Raw genomic sequence first — 23564 nt, 5'->3', positions numbered from 1 at the left:
AAATTTACTTGGTCATGCCTCCGCGCAGGGGGCTGGACTTGATGACTTCTTGAGGTCCATTCCAGCCCTACATTTCTATGATTCTATGGTTTCTATGGGATGGAGGAAGATGAACAAATTTTCTGAGGCATAACAGAGTTCTCTGTCGCCAACATCTCCCTACATTGTTTCAGAGCTGAATTGTCATCAGAAGATGAACAACACTGAGTCAAAAACAGAAAAGTCACCAGCAAAGGGTAACTCCTCTGTACCATCAAAGAACTCTGCAGTAAGCAGTGCTTGCTAGCAATGCAGCTACAGTAACTCTATCTAAGAGGAGAGACTCCTCCACATAGCCAAACATTTGTGTGTCACATGAAAAAAAAACAGCATTTGGTTGAGGTAATACCTCTTATACTGCACAAGGGAAGGTAATCTGAATTTCTACCTCAGGTGTCTTTGTGTCTGTCACCTGACATCATCTTAAGGTTGCAGATGATTACCCATTCCTGAAAGCTATCATGGCATTAGATTTCAACTGAGTTTAAAAAAAAAAAAAAAGAAATTTAGAGTGATGCATTTTCCAGTTTTGAATGGAAGTTACTGCTTCAGTTCTACTTTATTAGTGCAATTTTACAGACTTTATTGGGCCAAACCAAATCAATTTAAGTTACATTCCATCACAATGTGGTTATACACAGACTGAACTGCTTTGGGTAGAGACTTATTCTTTCTTTACTACCTGAAAAGCACCTATAAGAACAATAAAACCAAACTAAAACAGTAAGATGTTCAGGGCAAGGACCAACTGTGTTTGTTTTGTACAATGCCTAGCAGAATAGAGTTTTTGGGTGCAAATGTAAAAATAATATTTAACAGCTAAACCAAACAAAAATCTGTCTACTTTTAAATCTAATTGTACCACAAGAAATGATTCACTCTGATTGTCACTAGGGGTCAGTATTAAGACATATTACCTTCATACAATACAGCTAGTGAAATTCTGCTATAGGTTCCTCTTTCAGGAGTACAAACTTCAGTTATAAGAGAGACATTTAAACTAGGAAAAACGATAAAATCTGTAATATTATAAATTATCATACACCACTGTTTTAAAATGTAACCCTCAGAAGAGATCTTGCAATTTGTACATATACTCAATAACAGATCAAGTATTTTCTTATGTATTTTTGTACATTGATACTTCTATGTTAATTCTAAAAGATTATCTTGTATGGTAATAACTCTTTCATTTTAATTTAACTTGTGTGAGTCAGACCCAATCTATGATTTGAGAGAGACAAGGGCTTTTTTTTTTTTTTAACTTTCCCTTCTCTCATAGCTTCCACCATCAGGCACTCCCTAGCACACTTTTAACAGAACACCAAATAAAATACAACATATTAAAAATTAAAGTATCTGTACAATATAGTTTTATGCTTTTACCATTTAATGGGGATGCGGGGCAGGGCACTATCTGGGCTACTGATGAAGACATACATTCCAAATGTAAACAAACAGGTTACTTAACGTTTCTTCCGTTGACAGCTATGCATATTTAAATACTAGTCGTCTGTATCATCGCTGGATATTGAAAGCACTTCTTTAAAAACAGTGGTTGGGTTCTCAGCACAGGTAAGGTCCATTTTATTATTTATAAAGCATTGTCCAAATACAATGGACCAGTAGTTGAGCTGGGTCAGCAGACCAATGAATTTCAACAGAGGCTTGATCCAATGTCCACTGAAATTAATGGTGGAACTCCCCTTGACTTTAGAGGGCACTGGATCATAGTCTAGATGAGCCTTGTTGACAAGCAGCAAGTTCCTGATCTGGGCCTACTAGCCTAAGGTCCAGACCCTGCAAACACTTATACATATAAGTAAAAAGGTGCTCAGGCACTACAGTTATAGAGGCCATACAGTTACCTAGATGTATAGAATTTTACCAACATGAGTAGCTTTCCTGAGTTCAATTAAAAATTAAAATGAAAATGAAAATTTTTAAACCTTTTAGTCTGGTAACTTTGCTCTTCTTGGGATGATATTCTGTGATCCCCAGAATCCTGATGTATTATTTAGAAGATCCCTGGCAAGTCAGTAGTGGTCACCTGGACTTGTGTTCTATCACACAAGAAATCATGCATATACTACAACTCTCTTCAACCCTTGATGCAGCCTCAATAACCTATTTTTCTCCCTCCTCCCCCAAATAAATCTTTAGCTGAAAACCCTATATTTTGCACGTACAACAAACTATACAAAATATACATTTTGGAAAATAAAATCCTAATTTTTGTTGATAGTGTGAATGATTTAGCATGGCTGTTAAATCTTAAATCTATTTAAGAGCTTATTTCTTCCTTGATGATAACTCTAGTAGATGCCTAAAATTCAGATGTAACCAGCATTACTAAGACAACTATAAAATGATATATATACTGAAACAACACTCAAGATAGGAGAGAGAGTCCGATCAGTTTATGCCTTACCAGCTTGTATACTTAACATGTTTAAGCCCACATTACCTCAGAGTGTATCTAACTAGTTTCATTTCACTTTTAGTAATTGTCTATAATATGGCTAGGTTATCCTATAAAAATGAAAGGCAATAAGATAGAGATATATTTTAAAAGGTTAATATAAGAATAGAGCCATATAGGCTCTAAAATGAGTTGTCCAGGATGGAATAATTTCTTTTCGTGTCCAATAGATGGCAGCGATGTTATAAATTAATAGTAAAACTTTGCTGAAATATAATGCCTAAGAAACCCCTGTGAACTTAGAGCTAGTTCTACTAGCACTAGTATGTTTTGGGATTTTTGCATAATTTATATTATTGAGGTGTTATGGATTTCATGGAGCTGGGACACTTTATAAATAGCCAGATTTCACAGGCTCTTTCGTGAAATTTATTTGACAATGGCACTTTGGTGTTCAAGTGACTGTACGGAACTTCATAGTTATCAAAATCAGTATTGCCTATTGTAATAGGGTGCTTGGAGGGCCAGGGGGCCTACTAGTTGGAGCACTAGACTTCTGGCTCCTTGCTTCCCTAGCAGAGGTGCATCAGTCCTTACGAAGGTGTGGTAGGAGGACCCAGGCCCTCCATCTCCACTGGGTCCCAGTCCAGGTCCCTGTGTGATGAAATGCCATCAGGACTCACCCAACAGAGTCTAATCTATTGCCCTGGGCTACTTCCTACCTCTGTCCCTTCAGTTCAAGGGTGGCCCCATAGTCCAAACAATCTATAGTGGCTCAACTCAAGTAGCACCTCTTGTGGACCTCTTCCAGCTTCCTGCCACAGTCTCAGGTCCATTTGCCCAGCACGGACGTAAGATTAAAGGGGCCCAAAATGTCTTTATAGTTCAATCACACAGTTCTCTCATGGCTAGGTGTTCCTTCAGGGGTGCCACTTAGGGTGGGTTCCCCGTAGAGGAGTACCTGCCCTCCCCGCAGTTTCATACCACACTGCAATTTTACAAACAGGGGCGATGCTGGGGGGGGGGTCTTGCGGGGGCTATCGCCACCCCAAAATTTGCTTTAGCTCCTCCATAGTCACCCGTACCAGAGCTGGGTGCCCGGCCAGCTGCTGTCCAGCTGCCCAGCTCCTGCCACCACTGCAGTATCCCCTTTTTTGGGAAGCTGATCCACGGCAGCAGGGCGCTTGAGGAGCTCACCTGATGTTAGAGGTGGCCATGCCTGAGTGGGTCTTTGCTGAGCTGGGATGGAGGGACAGGGAGCCTGTCTGTGCTGGTGCTTCTGGCTCAGGAGTGGGAGATTCGGCGTGTTCAGGCTCCTCAATGGTCAGCTTAAAGAGACAATGTGTTGACACACTCAGGCACACACACAGTCTCCCAAACACACCCCTACCCCACATGCTCTCTCTCACACAGTCTCCCTCACATACTCCCCCAACACTCTCTCTCTCTCTCTCTCTCTCACACACACACACACACACACACACCACAACCTCCAACACTCACTCTCCGACACACATAGTCTCCCTCAATGCACACACTCTCTCTTGCACTCCCCAACACACACACATACACACAGGGTCTCTCTTACACACTCCCCTCAACACACACATTCTCTCACACACAGTTGTATTATTGTTGTTGTTGTTACTTCTTGGTACTTCCTGTCAAAATGTGCAATGCACATATATTCTCTAATTTTATTCTTTCAAAGTTCACTAATTATTACAGTACTGTTATTTTATTTTTTTGACTGCTATGTGCCTTTCATAATTTTATTTCTCTTTTATGCTTAAATTTAATTCTTTGAGTAGTGAGTTCTAAAATGCCTAACCAGTCCTGGCTGGAGTAATTACAATTATTACTTTTATTACCATACTGTGCTTTGTCATTCATTATTTAAAGTGATACAATCAAATAATTGTATCCTTTCTAGAATGTAAATTTAGCGTGTACTCACCTTAGGGGTGCAAATATTAAAAAAATTAGCTAAACATATCACTTTAGACACCGGGCAGATGAAGGTCGCTTATTTTCAAACTGTATTTTAATTATAGCTGTAAAATAACCTAAAATTCATATAAAAATAAATGTGATTCCAAGTCTGATGCTAATAGTAATAATGGAGTCAAATGTTAGTGAGTCAGATACATAGAATCATACACTCGTAAGACTGGAAGGGACCTCATCTATTCAAGTCCCCTGCATTCATGGCAGGATTAAGTATTATCACATGATTGTAATTGGTAAACATAAATTCCAAAATAATTTGAAGAATAAATTCCCATTCTTAATAAAAGAGGAAAAAACTTAATCATGTATGTTAGAATTAAGTAAATACATTTTTAGTGGGGTGCAAAACAATTGACTAAAATAGAGTAGTTAATGGCAGTAACACAGAGAAAGTAAGCAGATTTTATTTATTTTTAAATAAGTTATTGTACAAAGATAGTGTACAAAGTATCAAATCTATGTTTCAGATATCTGTGTTAAGGTTCCAAAACTGATACCTCAAAGTGTGGGATTGGGAATATCTTGCTGTATTATCACTTGATTATTCTAAATTTACATATAAACTTAAAGTATGGCTTTAATTGGTGTTTCTATATATTTTTCTTTCTTTATATAGGCATTAGATACAGTGCTCCTGTGTCAGCTAATTTCTAAGTTATCTGCAAAAAAAAAAAACTAGTGTTTTCAGGTGCCTAAGTAGCCCCTGGAATCGTGGTTAAAGTTGCCCCCTACCATCAAAATCTGAAATGACCTGTGTTTCTTGGTCTCCTTTGGTCAGAGATGCTGTGCTTCTTCCCCCATGGCTGCCCCAGCTGCCAGGCTTCTAGTAATGCTAGTAATACAGCCAGTAATGCTATACAGAAGCAGCTAGCATCTGCTTCTTTGCCAGTTAGCCGTGAACTGAGCCAGGTTCTCGCCTTTTCTTCTTCCTACATGCCTAGCACTGGCTGCAGTTATAAGAGGACACGGCTAGCTGGTCTCATAGGCTTTCTTTAACCCTTTTCGTGTTGGTGTCAGGTTTCTTGGCTTTACCATGTATATCCCCCTTTATTAGGGTGGCTATTCCTGCACTCCCAGAATACCAGACATTCCGGTACTTCCAAGAACAGCATGGACCTGCCCCTGCTGGTATGACCCCACTTCCACCAGCGTGAGCTTGGATGTATGGTGTGGAAGAAGCCATGCTGCATAGGGGAAGAGGGCACCCTTTTTAATGAGATCTGTAAAAGGGGCTGCAGTCCATTAGGGACTTTGTATGCTCACCCACTGTTAGAGCCACTTGAATGTGGGGATAAGTTTTTATGTTACCATGCACACATCATAACAGAATGATGCTTGGGGTCAACTCTGGGTTTGGGACTACCGAGTGCCCTGGAAGACCACATGCAAAACACCTGTCTAGGTCTTTGCTGTTATGATTGGGCCATCCTCTGGGTATTTGGGAGGTCCCTGTGCATGGGATCCCCCTAGTTCAGGGACCAGTGATATTCCCTTCTTAAACTCTAGTGGGTTGGCAGTTTCGCAGTCTGAGGTGTCGGTCAAAGGCTCTGCACTTTTGGTCCAGCGTATCCATGGGCCTCTTGATCATCAGGCCACTCCTGAGTCCAGGTGATGGGGGAGTAGGTTGAAGCCCCTCAAGATGCTTGCTTCCATGGCCCGCTCCTTCATTTGGCATTGTTGGACCCTTCGTCCCAGCAGGTCCATGGTGGAGTGTTAGTATCGGGTCTTGACAACCAGATAATTTTCCATGAGACAAACAGTGTCAGTCAGGGTTTTGGAATGATGTCACATCACCCATTGTTTTCCTCCAGCAGGCAGTATCTGCATGAACTGTTCGAATAGGACAAGCTCGGCAACCTGAGCATCCATCCTCATCTCATCGTTTCTGGGTAACCAGGTGGGGTCTTGGTTCCAGAGGGCACCGCTCATTGCAGAAGTGTTGCTGGCACATCTCTTCCACAATGTCCCAGGCATCAAGAATGGCTGCCTTGACCTGAGCATACTCTCGGGCCGCAACAGGGTCTCTAAAGCACAATACAGTTGTGCCATCCCAGTTAGGCATGGAGCCAGCAAAATAGCTCTTTGGTTTAGGGGCCATCAGGCAACCATAGCCACTTGCTCAAAGATTTCAAGGAAGGCTTCAGGATTGTCATTAGGCGGCAGCTTGGTAAGCCTGACCGGCAGTGGCCATGGCTAGGTTGCGTTTCACTGGCACCGCTGTATCAGATGGCTGTAGTATCACGACCACCTGCTGTACCAGCTGCTGCTGCTGCTGGACTGCTAAATTGTGAATCAAAAGCTGCTGCTGGTTGGCCATTTGTTGGAACACTTGTTGCTGATGATGATTATGCGCATTCTGATTGGCCATTCATTTTAGCAGCTGATCCATCTCCATTAAGCTATGGGAGGAGGTGTTTTCATGAGGGTGTTTCCCCCTGCACCCAGACTTCCTTATGCAAGGACTAGGGCATCTGCCTTCATTCTCTACCGATTTTGTAATAGGGTGCATGGAGGGCCAGGTGGCCTAATGATTGGAACATCTGACTTCTGGCCCCTGGCTTCCCTAGCAGAGGTGCCTCAGTCCTTAAGAAGGGACCCTATGGAAGCAATGCTTCCCAGCAAAGAGTCTAAAGCCTGGTCTACACTACGCGTTTAAACCGGTTTTAGGAGCGTAAAACCGATTTAACGCCACACCCGTCCACACTAAGAGGCCCTTTATATCGGTATAAAGGGCTCTTTAAACCGGTTTCTGTACTCCTCCCTAACGAGAGGAGTAGCGCTAATATCGGTATTAACATATCGGATTGGGGTTAGTGTGGCCGCAGATCGACGGTATTGGCCTCCGGGCGGTATCCCACAGTGCACCACTGACCGCTCTGGACAGCAATCTGAACTCGGATGCAGTGGCCAGGTAGACAGGAAAAGCCCCGCGAACTTTTGAGTATTTCCTGTTTGCCCAGCGTGGAGCTCCGATCAGCACGGGTGGTGATGCAGTTAAAAATCAAAATAAAGAAAGAGCTCCAGCATGGACGATGCGGATGTGATCGCTGTAAGGGCAGGCAAATCTGTTCTATCAGCGCTCCGTTACAGAAGACGAAATTCAAAATCATTTTTTAAATATCTCCAGACAGATGCCATAGCAGGGACTCAGCGCACTGCTGCGTGACAAGCGTAACGGAAAGCCAAAGAATCAAATGGACGCTCATGGACTGGAGGACTCAAGCTATCCCACAGTTCCTGCAGTCTCTGAAAAGCATTTGCATTCTTGGCTGAGCTCCAAATGCTTCTAGGGTCAAAAACAGTGTCCGCGGTGGGTCAGGGCATAGCTAGGCAATTTACGCACCCCCCCACCCACCTCCAGAAGTGAAAGGGAAAACAATCCTGTCTTGACTCTTTTACATGTCACCCTATCTTTACTGAATGCTGCAGATAGACGCGATGGTGCAGCACTCAACACCAACATCCTTGCTCCCCCCACGCTATGGATGGCTGATGGTGCAATACGACTGGTATCCGTCGTCGTCATCATCAGCCTATTGGCACATGGGGCAGTGCAAAAGGACTGGTAACCATGCTGACTAGCATCCGTCAGGTCGATCAAGGGCGCCTGGCCCTAATTTTTCCTGGTAGATGGTACAATATGGCAGATAACCATCATCATCATAGCAACAGGGGGCTCAGCTTCATCAGCCCCCACCCTTCATGTGTAAAGAAAAGATTCAATTGCCCCTGGACTAGCAGCAGGATGCTGGGCTCCTCTCCTCCACACTCCTTAATGTCCTATGTGGACTATCATAGCAACTGGAGGCTGCCTTCCACTCATTTCTCACTAACAAGTATTCCTGCATTTTTTATTACTTCATCACACAAGTGGGGGGACAATGCTATGGTAGCCCAGGAAGGCTGGGGAAGAATGGAATGAACAGGTGGGGTTGTTGCAGGAGCACCCCCTGTGAATAGCATACAGCTCATAATCTATGCAGGATCTGACACAGAGCAGCTGTGCTCTCTGGTTCTCTGATACAGTGGTTCTCTAGTACACTTGCCCATATTCTAGGCAGGACTGATTCTATTTTTAGATACCAAAAAGGAGGGATTGACTCAGGGAGTCATTCCCAATTTTGGCTTTTGCGCCCCTGGCTAAGAGCAGCCAGGGGCACTTATGACAGCAACAGATGGAGCAGTGCAAAAGGACTGGTAGCCACGATCATCTTATTACCAATTTATGGTATGGTAGATGGTACTAATATGGCTGATAACCATCTCTGCTATCATGCAAAAGCAAAAGCATGCAGCTGTGTAGCGCTGCTGAATCGCCTCTGTGAGCGGCATCTAGTACACATACGGTGACAGTCACAAAAGGCGAAACAGGCTCCATGATTGCCATGCTATGGCATCTTCCAGGGCAATCCAGGGAAAAAAGGCATGAAATGCTTGTCTGCCGTTGCTTTCCCAGCGGAAGGAGTGACTGACGACATTTACCCAGAACCACCCGCGACAATGATTTTTGCCGCATCAGGCACTGGGATCTCAACCCGGAAATTCAAAGGGGCGGGGGAGGCTGCGGGAACTATGGGATAGCTACGGAATAGCTACCCACAGTGCAATGCTCCAGAAATTGACGCTAGCCTCGGACCGTGGACGCACACCACCGATTTAATGTGTTTAGTGTGGCCGCGCACACTCGATTTTATACAATCTGTTTTGTTAAACCGGTTTATGCAAATTCGGAATAGTCCCGTAGTGTAGACATACCCTAAGTCCACTGCCCTGGGCTACTTCCCACCGCTGTCCCTTCAATTTGGGGTGTGGCCCCTATAGTCCACATAGTCTGTAGAGGCTCAACTCAAGTAGCATCCCATTGTGGACCTTTTGCAGCATCTTGCCACAGCCTTAGGTCCTTCTGGGCAGGGCAGACATAAAATTGGAGGGGCCTAACTCCAAAATGTCTCTATAGTTCAATCACACCGTTCACTCACTGCTGGGTGCTCCTTGGTCTCCTCAGCAGTCTCCCTCAGTCAAGGACGCAGTGCTTCTTCCCCAGTGGCTACCCCTCTTTAAGTTAGCCACTATGCTGTTCTTGTCACACAGACATTTATATGTTGCTGTTGGCTTTATGGTTTAACACTCCGGGGGCTTATAAGAAGGAACTAATACATAACTAATAAAATGTTTCTATTCTCATTAGTCCCACTTGTGACTAGAATAGCCTCAACATGATTACACAGCAAATTCACACCATTTTAAAGAAATATCTGCATTCCCAGTAAACGTACTTACTTTCAGTGGTTCACAAGTGAGACAAAAAACAAAAACAAAACTAACAACAAACAATAAACAAACCCTGTTCTAGGACGAATATCGATTAAAGTATCTGAGGCCTGGTCTACACAAGGGGGGGTGTCGAACTAAGGTACGCAACTTCAGAAGTCGAACTACCTTAGTTCGAACTACTTACCCGTCCTCACGGTGCGGGATCGAAGTCCGCGGCTCCCCCGTCGACTCCGCCACCGTCGTTCGCGGTGGTGGAGTTCCGGAGTCGACGGAAGCGCGTTCGGAGTTCGATATATCGTGTCTAGATGAGACGCGATATATCGAACTCCGAGAAGTCGATTGCTACCCGCCGATCCGGCGGGTAGTATGGACGTACCCTCAGGCTGGATATTTTTTTCAAATTAAAAAAAGGGTTAGTGGGTTTTTTTAGTTATATGAATATAAAACAAATAGGGGCCATATTCTCAGCTGGTGATCTGGAGCTATGCTGATTTGTATCAGCAAAGGGTTTGGCCCTCTCATTCATGAGTCCAAAGTTACTCTTTGGCTCATCTATGACTCAGAAAAGAGCTTCATTTGGAAGTGAAGTTGGCAAGGAATTAATTATAGTCACACAGCATTCATGCTGTATACATATTTAATGTAAGTTATTGCTTTCTGATCTGCATAGCAGACATAGGATCAGATTCACCAGTCCATGTAAGGTTGGTGCAGGATTGTGTGGGAAGAGAAAAGTAAATTTAAACCAGCTTTACATTCCCGATCCTTGATCTGTGCATGGATCAGCTCAGCCAAAGGCTACTGTAATTTACATCGGCTGCCCAGAGCCTCAATGACCAGTTTCTGCAGCTGGACACTACCACGGTGCAGGGATGTCCTGACCACATCCCTTACACTGGGGACTAATGAAGGTGGCATAGAACTGCCACACCAGCTTATCACCATCAAGAGATTCCCCTGGCAGCTGCAGCAAGTTAAAGTCTGGCCTCTTGACTGCAATACTGTGCTCTCTTTTATGTGCATGTAACTCTCACTGACGTTGACTAGAGATCTAGGACATTGACTGGAGAATTTTTTTAAATCAAAGTATGTCCAGATTAGTATTTTACACAGTGATTTATTAATTCCACACTTACCTTGCATTGCCAGGACTGGCTGTTGTGAGATTAGCCAGAGCTATGGCAGCAGCTTCTTTTACCTCTTCATTCTCACTGCTTAGCAACTGAACTAGCTGGGGAATCCCTTTAAAAAAATAATTGTACGTATGCTGCTTTAAATAACCCATGGGAAACTGTAAAATGATCCTTACAAAATGGAGCTTAATGGAGCTAATTCCATCTCCTCCCCAATTTACTCACCTTGGATTCCAAAAGCATCTTTGCTAGCTAAATTTTCACACATAGCAGAAATAGCTTGAGAAGCAGCAGCTTTAGCACCATCATTGTCAGTTCCCAAAAGGGTTATGAGGCACTTTTCAATCTCTTCTTCATGCAAAATTTTTCTATTTTCAGCTTTACACAAAACAAACAAAAAATACCATTAATCTTCATAGAAATATGATTGCAAATGAGAAAAATGACATCTATTTGATCTCACACATTTGTTCCTTGCTTTTGATACAAATGAGAGACTAAAGCCTGGTGTGTGGCATCACAGTTCAAGGCAATTGCACCTATATTCCTCCCTCATGGTCCACCAAGGGCACTCACTCTAGCTCCTGGCTCCTCAGCTGTCACCTCTCCTGGGCAGAGACCCGCATTAAAAGGCAAGGGATATAAAAAGGATGTATTTTAATAACCAGCTTTAAACACAAATAGCCAAATTCAGTAGAAAGTTTGTTCCCTGATAGTCTTAAAATCACAGAATTTGTGCAGACTCAGTGATTCAGCTTTCACATTTTCTGTCATACTCATTAAGGGATATATTTTTCCCTTCGTTATTGCTAATAGAAGTCATGTACATGAAATTTAAAGGCAAATATACAAGTAAAAGAACAATTAAGCTGTGTACTTGATGGTTCTCATACCAGTCACAGTATTATATGGACCAAACAAAAGGCAAGGGCAGATAAAAAAGTGCAACTCATAGTTCTTCATTAAAATGCAGCTTTAAAGAAAATGTCAAAAGACTTAGGGCTCAATCTTGCCCTATGCTGCACTGATGTGCCGGGCAAGGAAGAGTGCATAGGAAATCTCTTCCTATTATACAAGCAGCAGCACAGGATCTTTCCACAGCACTCAAAGGAGGGCTGGCCAATAAGCTTGGAGGCCTCACCTACCCCAAAATAGGTGTGGTCTGAAGTTTAGAGGGTATGTCCAGCTCCCTCCCTTCACCTAGCTAGGATACATGTTGCTGTCAGCAGCCCTGTTCAGGGTAACAATAAAGTGACACCAGAGTGCATCCTCCCTGACTGGCAGGACTCTGTAGCAAAGGAAGCACTGGGTAGCATATCTGCTGCTCTTCATCACTGTAATCACTAGGGCCAAGAGCCAACAAAACACTTAAGCAAGTGCATAACCCATGCTTGTGAGAAGTCCTATTGACAGCAATAGGGCAACTTATGTGCTTAAAGTTATGCATATGGGGTAAAATTTTCAAAAGTTCATAAGTGATTCAGGAGCTCAAGTTCCATTGACTTTCAACAGGACAGATATATAAATCACTTGGTCACTTTTGACATTTTTGCCACTACTATTTAAATCCTTTGCTGAATCAGGTCCTAGGGCAAGATGCAGCCCTCAATCTGTGATCTAACTGAAAAAAAGAAGATAATTTTAATATTATTTATCACATTTAAATGCAAACCATAACTCTGGATGTACAAAATAAAAGTCCTGCAAAGGAACTGTATTAAATCCAGAATTTTGTGGTACAACAAAGTAATCTTTAATAGCACAGTGATTAAACTGCCAGTTTGGCCTTATATAAACAGAGCACTGAACTAAAGATGGTGTCCAAAATTTAATAAAATATTTGTGCCGCCTAAGTTGCTCTGTTCATACAGTGTAACCCTTTTGTGACATCTTTCCCAACAAAGAAAAGCTAAGGCAAATACCTTTTTGAAGGATGACATGCAAAAAAATAATGTGTTTACTAGCATCACATACATCAGGAAAAAAGCAACTTCAGTGACAGCTGCCAACACTACTTATTTCAGAAACTGACACTGGTTTATAGCTAACTGTAGTAGTCAGAAAATAGATACATGTACCATCATAACAGAGGTACAATTTTCTATTTTAATGCAAGACCATAATTCTTTTTCTCTACCCTGTTGGAAATGTTCTCAAAATCCAGCTGTGTTCACCAAACCTGCAAAGGGCAGATTACTGTATAGTTATAACAGATTTTAATGATGAAGTCACATGCTGACTCAGAACTATAATGTACTATATTGGATTTCTGCCCAAGAAATCATGCACTTACATTTTAATCAGAGTAATAATTGGGTACTATACCAGACACTAGGCATGCTACTAATGCAATGAATTTACAAATGCTGCATGTACCTTTACAGTACAAAAAAATCCCCAAAACACAATTGCATACTGTTGATTCTGATTTTCCCCTACACTGTTCCTGGTAATTGCTACTGTTCCACCTTTTCTTCAGCTAAGAAGTTAACTTTAGATCATGAACCTGGCTAGCTGCAATGTATTTAACATCTCCCTCTCTTCCTGGTGTCATGTCTAGGAGCTAATTTATTGGACAGAGTTTCACAGTAGTCCAGTATAACACGTCGTCCCTTCATCTAACTTTCATCCACCCTAAATCCTACAGTTTTGAGGCAAATATTCTTAATTTTCTTCTCTAACCTCTATTTTTCTAACTTGTTTCATCTACGCCAGTGGTCACCAACCGGTTGATCGTGATCGACTGATTGATCCTAGAGGATCTCCCAGTCGATCGCAATCTCCGGAAGCGCAGCAGGGCTGCTGCTAAGACAGGCTCCCTGCCTGCCCAGGCCCCACGCCACTCCCGGAAGCGGCCAGTCTGGCCCCGCGGCTCTGGGGGCGGAGGGGCAGGGGTCTCCCTTCCGCAGTTGCTCTGGCCTGTAAGCACCATCCCCGCAGCTCCCATTGGCTGGGAACAGGGAGCTGTGGCCTATGGGAGCTGCGGGGGCAGTGCTTGCAGAGAGGGGCAGCCCAAACGGGCTGCAGAGGTGCATTGGCCCTTTCCGTGAGCAGCATGGGGCCAGGGTAGGCAGGGAGCCTGCCTTAGCGGCAGCCATGCTGCACCACCAACCGGGAGCCGCCAGAGGTAAGTGCTGCCCGGCAGGAGGCCACACCCCAAGCCCCAGCCCTGAGCCCCCTCTCAGAGCCAGCAGCCCAAACCAGCCCTGAGCCCTCTTCCACAGCCAGCACCCCTTACCCCCTCCTGCACCCCAACCGCTTGCCCGAGGCTAAGCCCAGAGCCCCCTCCCACACTGCGAACCCCTCAGCCCAGAGCCCACAGCACCTCCCGAACCCCAACTCCCTACCCCAGCTCGGTGATAGTGAAGGTGGGGGAGAGCAAGTGACGGAGAAGGGGGGGATGGAGTGAGTGGGGTGGGGCTTTGGGGAAGGGGCGGGGCCTCAGGGAAGGGGTGAGGTAGATCCTGGGTGGCTCTTAAATTCAAAAAGTGATCTTGGGCACAAAAAGGTTGAAGACCACTGATCTACGCCATATATCGTAGTCTGAAGAAGAGACCAAGCCTTTATATTAAAACCATTGACTGCATTTGTAAAGAAAGATAACAAGAAGGAAGATGCATCATCACTGACAATTATATCCAATGATATAAGATTGTATATGATACAATAATATATTATGAGTAGTTCTTGTCAGAATGTGCTTTAGGAATGTCGTATTGTAGATGTTAGAACAGTAGGACACCAAAATGCAAAAAAAGGTGAGCGAAGGGGGAAGAGAGGTATGTGTTTATATGCAAGAAGTAAGTATGAAAGAAGAAATAAAAATATATTGTAGTTGTAGGAACATAAGTAATCTACTTGGAATGCAGTACACGGAAACCTGTCACAGGACTATGAAAAATGGTGTTTACATTCTTATTGTTCATTTTTTACCAGAATGTCATAATAAAATAGCAACACTGGAAAAATACATAATGAAAGTCTTAACACAATCTCCTCCTCTCCGATCTATGGTGCCAATCATCAACGTACAGAACTCTCACTGACATTCCATGTGTGGAACTTCCATTGACCAGTGGAGAAAATGAATAGAGATCCATAGTGTGGACTGGAGGGGCAGAGTCACTCTTTTCATATGGCATTTGCAATAGAAATAATTGTAAATATTCAATTGGTCAAACTAGGAGGTTATGAGAAGATTTAGATGAGGACACAAGAAACTCTCCACTCTTCCCACCAGAGGTATTTTCACATATAGACTTATTTAAACAGCATCCTCAAGGGCAAAAGCAATGAGTATGTTCTGCATAATTCTGAACTCAATGGTGAATTAAAAAAACCTGTCTGCAAAAATAGGAACCATGCTATGAATAATTATAAAAAGATAAGAAAAAACTATCTAATTTCACAGGGATTATTAATCTGCAAGACATTTAAAGTCTATTATGTCCCTGCAACAGGAATTTATACCCTAACTTGCCTGACATTTAGATGAGCAGTTGTAGGTTTAAGAGAGGGAACTAGCCCAATTATTGCTATCCAGGTTTAACCACTGCCAATGAGGAATATTTTCTGACAAACAATGCTTGAGATATCAGGTATCTAAAATCATTAAATAAAAGATAAAGGCCCAAATTTTCAGAGGCCAAGATTCCCTTTTTGAAAGCATTTTGTACCCACATATTAGCAGTTTCTATATCTAATTTAGTACCTGTTTGCTATTTTGACCACTAAGATTTGCAACTGCAATTCATTTGTGGAATTATTTCTTCCCAGCACAATTAGTATTCTCAGGCTGGGAAGTGACCCTCAGGCTGGCTGAAAATTCACCCCCACAGGATTTCCATAAGAAATGAACATAGAACTTTAAAAAGTGACATACGATCATAAGCTGCTTTAGTAATTGCCTTTGCTGCATTTTTCTGAATATCAGGAATGGTAGACATTTCTGCAAATGAAAGTAGCTTTTTAAGACCTCCTGTCTGCTGAAGTAGTTGCATAGTGTCCACATCCTCAAGACAATTTGCCACCACAGCAAGAGCTTCCACGTGAAGATCATTAAATTCCTAGTAAGAAAAATAAAAAGTCTTCTAATGAGGATTAAAATATCTTTAACTTTTCTACCTTCTAAGATAATTACTATAATTAATTACTGCACATTCTGGTACACAATGAAATCCATTGTGCATCTTTTAAAAATATGTTGATGGATTCCACAACCTGTGTTAACATGGAGTTAAGTCTGGTTATAATTATGAGAAAAATGGAAAGATTCCCATTGATTTCAATGGGCTTTGGATCAGGCCCTTAGAGAAAACCGGATATCTTAAGGTTTCAAAGAGCTTTACTATATAATTAAGCCTCACGATATTCCCACAAGGGAAAGAAGCATAATTATATTCATTTTACAGATGGTTAGAACTGAGGCAGTAGGTGCTCAAGTGACTTGTTCCAGATCCCAGAGCCAGAGCCACTGCTAGGCATAAGCAGACTAAGCAATTACTTAGGATGCCAAGCAGCTCAAGGGAGCCCCCATTCGCTTTTTTAGTATGTGATGAGGGGGGGATTATTCCTGCTTAGCACCCCCAGTGGGACAGCATTACCTCTGCCTAGAGCAGTGGAGTATCCAAGTCAGGAATGGAACCTGGAATCATTGGTGTTTAGACTAAATTAAGGGAACAAGATTGGCTCTGAAACTATGAACTAGCACTGGACAAAATATAGAAAATGGAAAATGTCACATAAAATTAAGCCATGTGAATTCTTCTCCTATTTGAAATACTTTGAAAAATGTACAGTAATGTCATTATAAAAAGAGTGTTAACAGAACCAAAATGATAAAACAATAAACACAGCATGAAAACTAGTGATTCTCCCTCTCACTCACCAGGTATAGCTGTAAAAAAAAAATGATTTTCCAACTACCACTTAGATGTGATGAGATCTTATTTTTATCTGAATAAGCTGACAAGCTGAAAAACAAAACCAAATCTGCTTCCCAGATGATGGTTAATATGAGAGAAACACTTCCTTTACTTTATCATCTCTCTGCATATTACTGATCAGTACCACAGCAATGACAAAAACTACATAGGCTGCTGCTCTTCTTGGGCACCATTCTGCCATCCTTATGTTTAGTACCTCATTCATGAATGACCCATTGATTACACATACTACATTCAGTCTTTTCAAATTAATTATTACTACTCTGGTTACACAAAAAGGGGCAAAAAATTCAAAAGGCACAAATTTATTTTGTTTATATTTTTCAAAGAAATAGCATTAATGAACATTTCTCTGGATTTGGTTTACTCTGTCAATTTGTCAGCTCTTACTTCCCACAACAACAAATTTAAAATGATGACATTCATTTCTTTAGTTGGATGCATGAATGAAGATTGGATACAGAATATCTGAAACACACTTTTTCAAGTTTACATTTATAGTTCATATTTCAAATAAACTGTACCTTAGTTTCCAGTATCTTAAAAAGATGATCTAATCCTTGGTTTTCTCTCAGTATTATCCTGGTTTCTCTGTCATTGCTAATTACACCAAAGGTTTTGAGAGCTAACAATTGAACAACTGGATATTCAGATTTCAGCAGTTCCAGCAAGGCAGGAATTGCGTTTAGTTCACGAACTGCAGCACGGCTTTGAAAATCCTGCAGTGAAATACCAAACTGAGTAAGTATAATTGATAGCACAACTGTTGGCTTTATATAAAGAACAAAGAAACTCTGATTTCAAACATATATTAATGAGCTAATATTTTGCAACTTTTAATTCGGAAGGTTTCTTTCCATTTGGGCTAAAAATGGAAATTGAAATAAGTATTCCACAAAACAATATTCAAAACAGTCAAAATAATTTTGCATTACTAAAGTATTAATTATAATGTGTAGTTATGGTTGAGAAGGCTGAAAATATTGATGCTTATCTCAGTCCATATATGGATTTTTTGGAAAAATTTGGTGAAATTTAGTTTGATCATTTCAAGTTATCATAGTGACAAAAAAGAGACTTTTTCACACTTTGAGGCACTTGTCTGGTTTCCTCTCTTAGGCTTCAATAACTAAAAAACTGGTTTTGTTTAATATTTCAACCTTTGCATATATATCTAATCTATATTGCTCAATGAAGAACGTATACTATACCATATTAAAATAGTACAGGAATAAAGTAGTTACAATCTGTTTATAATAGCATATTGCACCTGTGCAGTGTGTAGTTTTTCTTATCAATTTAAGCAAGCACCTGGTGCAATTATCCAGATACACCCTGCAACAAAGTCAGAAAGATAGCAAGAGAGGAGAAACAGCAAAACATGATTCAGAATAAAGACTTGTTCTGATGCCCCAAAAAAGAGAGCCATGAATTTAATTCATTACTGAATTGATTTGCCTAGCATCTGAAAAGAACTACTATACAACTGTACCATTCTTTTGCTAAGCAACATATGGGTGACATTAATGCTGATTGTGGAAGTAGTCAATTACAATACCTTCCTCCCGTATGGAAAAAAAACTGACAACAGTTTTCATCTATATTTAGGAATAAGTTCAAAATCATTGCTGTGGACTTGTTTGTAAGAATAAGGCAAGATGCTATTTTAATCACCCTATTTGTGCAGTTTTAGATAGACAGACATTTCTGTAACCCTTAGTATGGGGATAAAGACTTGCCAAATGAAAAAGCAAGATTTTTATTTCAACAAACGTTTTTGGGTCTGATTCTGATCTTGCTCACACTGGTGTAAATCAAGAGTAACTGAGCTGAAGTCAAAAGAGCTATAGTAAAGTAAAACTATAGCTGAAACTGAGATGAGACTCAGGCCCTTTGAAATTAAGTGATTCTTTAATAAATTGATAAATTCTAGATATTACAGGAATAGAACCAGATATTTTAAAGTGATTAATCTCTAGAAAAGAAATAAAAAATACAATGCTTATCTGTCTCTGTAATTACCTGTACGAGGTGATAGATGCATTCAACAGAGTTCTTCTTAACATCAGGATCAGGGCTACTTAGCAATCTGATAAGTGGTTCTAGTCCACCTTGCTCAAATATTTGCACTTTACTGGTATATTCAACTGCCATATGTGCTAGGCAAAGACTGGCAAACTCATGGACAACTATATCTTCTACAGGGTGAAAATAAAATTAGGTTTTGTTCAATAGAATATATGCTCATTCATCCATTGGGTTAAAATATTATTTGAAAGTCAATAAACATTAGCTGTTAACCTTACCTTACATTGCTATAAATATGCTGTTCAATCTACATAACATATCTTAATACTCAGTAAATTACTGAATTGTGGCTATAAAAGCATTAGGTCAATCACTTATCTAATGTGTTATGACAAATCATAACTTACAAGAAAGCTTTTTATTAAATTGCCTGATCAGACAGTGAAAGTAAATTACTTTTGACAGTATTTTTTCACAAAGGAGCACTGCAGGTTACCTTCTGGCGCCAGCCGAGCTATGACTGAATTTGTGACATCTAGCTCTCTTAATAATTTTCTGACGTCATCTACAATGACAGAAAAATAAATATGAAGACTTTTGTGTGGTTAGATGGAAATAATGTAGAAATACAGCTGATGCACAGAATGAAAAGCAAGGTGAAAACTCAATGAGGTTGCTTAATGCTACTCCCTGATCCTGAGAAACTGACTTATGCCTTCTCTACACTTAAAAATTAGATTGACCTAGCTATGTTGCTCAGGACTGTGAAAAATTTTGTGCCCTGAGCACCATAGTCAGGTCATGCTAACCTCTGATATAGATGGAACTAAGTCAACAGAAGACTTCTTCTGCCAACTTAGCTACCGTCTCTTAGAGAGGTGGATTAACTACATCACTGAAAAATCCCTTATTCGATGTGGGAAGCATCTACACTATGGTGCTACAGCAGCACAGCTGCAGTGTCATAGCTGTACCACTGTAGCGGCTGTAGTATAAATATTGCTATAGCTAGGAGAGATATATAACTTGGATCCTAGTGAGATGGTAATTGGCAGAGTGAACATATGACAGACGGAGCCTTGCAAGTATCAAAGTGCATACAATTTTTAAAAGAAGACAACATTCTTTGTTGTTTTGATTTACAGACACATCCCCAAGATTCATGAAATATTCCATCAAAAGATACAGCAAAAGGAGAGGTTACTCACCTTGTGCAGTAACTCAAGTTCTTCAAGATCTGTGTCCCTGTGGGTGTTCTGCTTTAGGTGACTCATTATCAGTAACCCTTTAAGAAGGTAGGCGTTTCGGAACAGAGTCCGAAGAAAGAACTGTTACCTACTGCATATGATCTTGCAGTGTGAACTCAAGCATAGTAATCAGAAAACATGTGAACTGAGGACCATGTTGCAGATCTGCAGATTTCAGCAACCAGAATATCTTTGAGTAGGGCTAGAGATGTAGACTGATCTAGTAGAGTCAGCAGTCGCTCTTAGGGGCGGTGTAATCTCAGCGAAACCAAAACAGGCAATAATGCATCCATAGGTCCATTTAGAAAGCCTCTGAGTGGTAGGTGTTAGGGAGCACCTATCTGCAATAGAAACACAGTTTAGGGGGCTTGCTGAATGGCATAGTTCTGTCCAAGTAAAAGGCTAATGCCCTCTTAATATCTAATATATGAAAGGCAGACTAATATGCAGACTGATGAGGCTTAGAAAAAAACCCTGGAAGGTGAATAGTTCGGTTGATATGAAATTCAGAAGACACTTAAGGTAAAAACTGTAGCTGGGATCATAAAGTTACCTTCTTCTTAAAGAACAACGTGTAAGTAGGATCTGCCATTAGAGCCTCTCATCATCCCAATCCTTTGAGCAGAAGTAACAGTCATGAAAAAGGCCATCTTCATAGGCATAGTGAGCATGTAGCTAGTGGCTCAAAGGACTGTTTCGTGAGACGATTAAGAACCAGGTTTAGATTCCAAAGTGGTGTAGGGACTCTAATCTGTGGAAAAAGATTGATAAATCCTCTTAGGAATCTCACTGTGATCAGAGGAGCAAATACTGAGAAACCTTCTACTGGCACATGGAAAGCTGCTGTCACCGCTAAACCTTGACAGAACTCACAGAATGGCTTGAATTTTTCAATTCCAACAGGTAATCCAAGACTCAGGAAAGAAACGACTGGACAGGAGAAAGATGGTGCTGGTTACACGAAGACTATATCTTCTCCATTTCTTGTTTGATGTCTTGTAGATTCCTTTCTGCTATTTGAAAGTACATTTTGTCCTTTGATGAACAGGTGGCTTCTAGTCCCAAGAACCACTGAGGAACCAATCTTGCGGTTTCAGAACATTCAGACTGGGGTGAAGCATCTGACCCACATCTTGAGACAACAGTTGCAGTTTGATTGGGAGCTGTCACAGAAAGCAAGTGGTGAGTTTGATGAGGTAAAGAAACCAAACTTATCTTGGCCAAGTTAGTGCAATCAAAATGACTTTGGCTTGGTCCTGCCTGATCTTAATAAGGACCTTTAAGAGCAATGGAGTTGGAGGATATGCATAAAAGATGTTTTGTCCATGTAATGAGGAAAGCATCTCCTAGAGACTTGTATCCCATTGGAACAGAATTTCCTGCACTTTGTTTTGGCTACTATGGCAAAATGATTGACTTCTGGAAATCCCCAAGCTAGGAATATTTTGTTGAGGACTCGAAATTCCAACTCCCATTTGTAATTTAAGGAGAAATGTCTGCTGAGGTTGTCCACCATGTTGTTTTGTATACCCGGGAAGTAAGAAGCCGAGATGAATATCTGATTGGCTGTGCACCAGATACAAAGTTTTACTGATTTGGTGCAGAGTGAGGGGGAAACGCACCCTGTCCTGGTGATTCATATAATACATGCATGCTATGTTGTCTGTCATGTTCTTGATGGACTTGTTTTTTAATAGGGGAAGAAAGTGGAGGCAAGCATTTCTGATCACTCTTAACTTCAACAGACTGATGTGCAAGCACTGTTCCTGTTCTGATCATTTGCCTTGGTCTGTGTGAGGACCCAAATGTGTTCCCCATTCCAAGAGGGAAGTGTCCAATGTTATTATGACTGTTGGGGAATTCTGGTTGAACAGGATTCCTGCACAAACCTTGGAAGGATTCATCCACCCGGTGAATGACTGTAGGACCTGGCTGGATACAGACACCTTCTTGTTCAAGCTGTGTTTGTTGGGTACATAAACTATCCTGAGCCACCCCTGGAGACATGAAAGATGCAACCTGGTGTTTTGGGTCACAAAAACTCAAGTTTCCATACGTCCCAGTAGTTGCAGACATGTCCTTGCTGGAACTTGCGGGCTGAGCTGCACTTTTGGAATAAGGTCCTTCAAAGCAAAGAACCTGTCAAGAGGGAGATAAGCTCTGCCTATTACTGAATCTGGAAACATTCCAAAAACAATTGTTGTGTAGGGTGTTGTAGGGAGCCAGGGTGGCTTCCCTCCGAGCCTGAGGGTAAAAAGCCACTCTCTCAACCTGAGTGGGCGGGGCCAGGCCAAGCTTGCTCCACCCCCCGGAAGGGGAGGGGTGGAACAGGAAGTACAAAGGGCGGGGCCCTTAGCTCAGTCAGAGCAGCACCAGGGAGGGAGGCAGATGCAGACTGCATGCTGCTCCCTTCGGACCTTGCTGCCACCCCAGGGGAGGCCCTGGACCAGGGGAAACCTGAGCTGGAGGAAGGACTGGGCCTACCAGGACTGCCTGCCGCCGAGTACCCCGAGGAACTGGAAGAACCTGCGCTGGGGGGAGAGCTTGAGCTGCCAGCAGCGGTCTACCCGGACGAACTGGAGGGACCAGGGGGACGCGTAATCGGGTAGGAAGTAGCCCAGGGACTGAATGACACGGCGGTGAGTCTATGTTGCGGAAAGAACCCCGCTAACCCAGTGGCGGGACCCTCGTCTCGCCCCCGACAGGGCCCTGGGCTGGAACGCAGTGGTGTAGGGTGGGCCTGCGTTCCCCTACCCGGCCAGTCAGCTGCAGGAACCGGGTCCCGACAGCGCTATAGACTCTTGCCGGCGCTCCCCTGCCTGAGGGGTGCGCTGCAGACTCTTGCCGGCGCTCCCCTGCCTGAGGGGCGTGCTACAGACTCTTGCCGGCGCTCCCCTGCCTGAGGGGCGCGCTGCAGACACTTGCCGGCGCTCCCCTGCCTGAGGGGCGCGCTGCAGACACTTGCCGGCGCTCCCCTGCCTGAGGGGCGCGCTGCAGACTCTTGCCGGCGCTCCCCTGCCTGAGGGGCGCGCTACAGACTCTTGCCGGCGCTCCCCTGCCTGAGGGGCGCGCTACAGACTCTTGCCGACGCTCCCCTGCTTGAGGGGCGCGCTACAGGCTCTTGCCGGCACTCCCCTGCCTGAGGGGCGCGCTACAGACTCTTGCCGGCGCTCCCCTGCCTGAGGGGCGCGCTACAGACTCTTGCTGGCGCTCCCCTGCCTGAGGGGCGCGCTACAGACTCTTGCTGGCGCTCCCCTGCCTGAGGGGCACGCCGCAGACGTTCGCCGGTGTTCCCCCTGCCACTGGTTCTCCCGAGACCGGGGTGGGGCTCAAGCCGACCAGGGAAAGAGTAGCTCACCATCGCCCCTAGCGGCGGTAAGCTAGGCGACGCAGTTTACAGGTGTCAATATTGATTTCTCAAGATTTATATGCAGACCTAGACTTTGGAATAGTGAAGTTGTTGTTT

At 42.7% G+C, this 23564-nt stretch overlaps 1 protein-coding gene across 5 annotated transcripts in view; it reads right to left on the bottom strand.

Moving 5' to 3' along the window:
- The window catches only part of ARMC3 (armadillo repeat containing 3), an 84817-nt gene that overhangs the window by 31049 nt on the left and 30204 nt on the right, over positions 1 to 23564 (bottom strand). For all 5 annotated transcript variants that reach the window (XM_045006228.1, XM_045006224.1, XM_045006226.1 and 2 more), the window contains 6 exons: positions 19348 to 19416; positions 18846 to 19021; positions 17348 to 17542; positions 15761 to 15944; positions 11104 to 11256; positions 10882 to 10987 (listed from right to left, as the gene is read on the bottom strand). In XM_045006228.1, coding sequence (XP_044862163.1) covers positions 10882 to 10987; positions 11104 to 11256; positions 15761 to 15944; positions 17348 to 17542; positions 18846 to 19021; positions 19348 to 19416 — 883 coding nt within the window. The remainder of the gene's footprint in view (positions 1 to 10881; positions 10988 to 11103; positions 11257 to 15760; positions 15945 to 17347; positions 17543 to 18845; positions 19022 to 19347; positions 19417 to 23564) is intronic.

Source organism: Mauremys mutica, chromosome 2, assembly GCF_020497125.1.
Source record: "Mauremys mutica isolate MM-2020 ecotype Southern chromosome 2, ASM2049712v1, whole genome shotgun sequence".
Taxonomy (NCBI): Eukaryota; Metazoa; Chordata; order Testudines; family Geoemydidae; genus Mauremys; species Mauremys mutica.
Note: the sequence above shows the minus strand (reverse complement) of the source record. Positions and strands in the feature narration are given on the sequence as shown.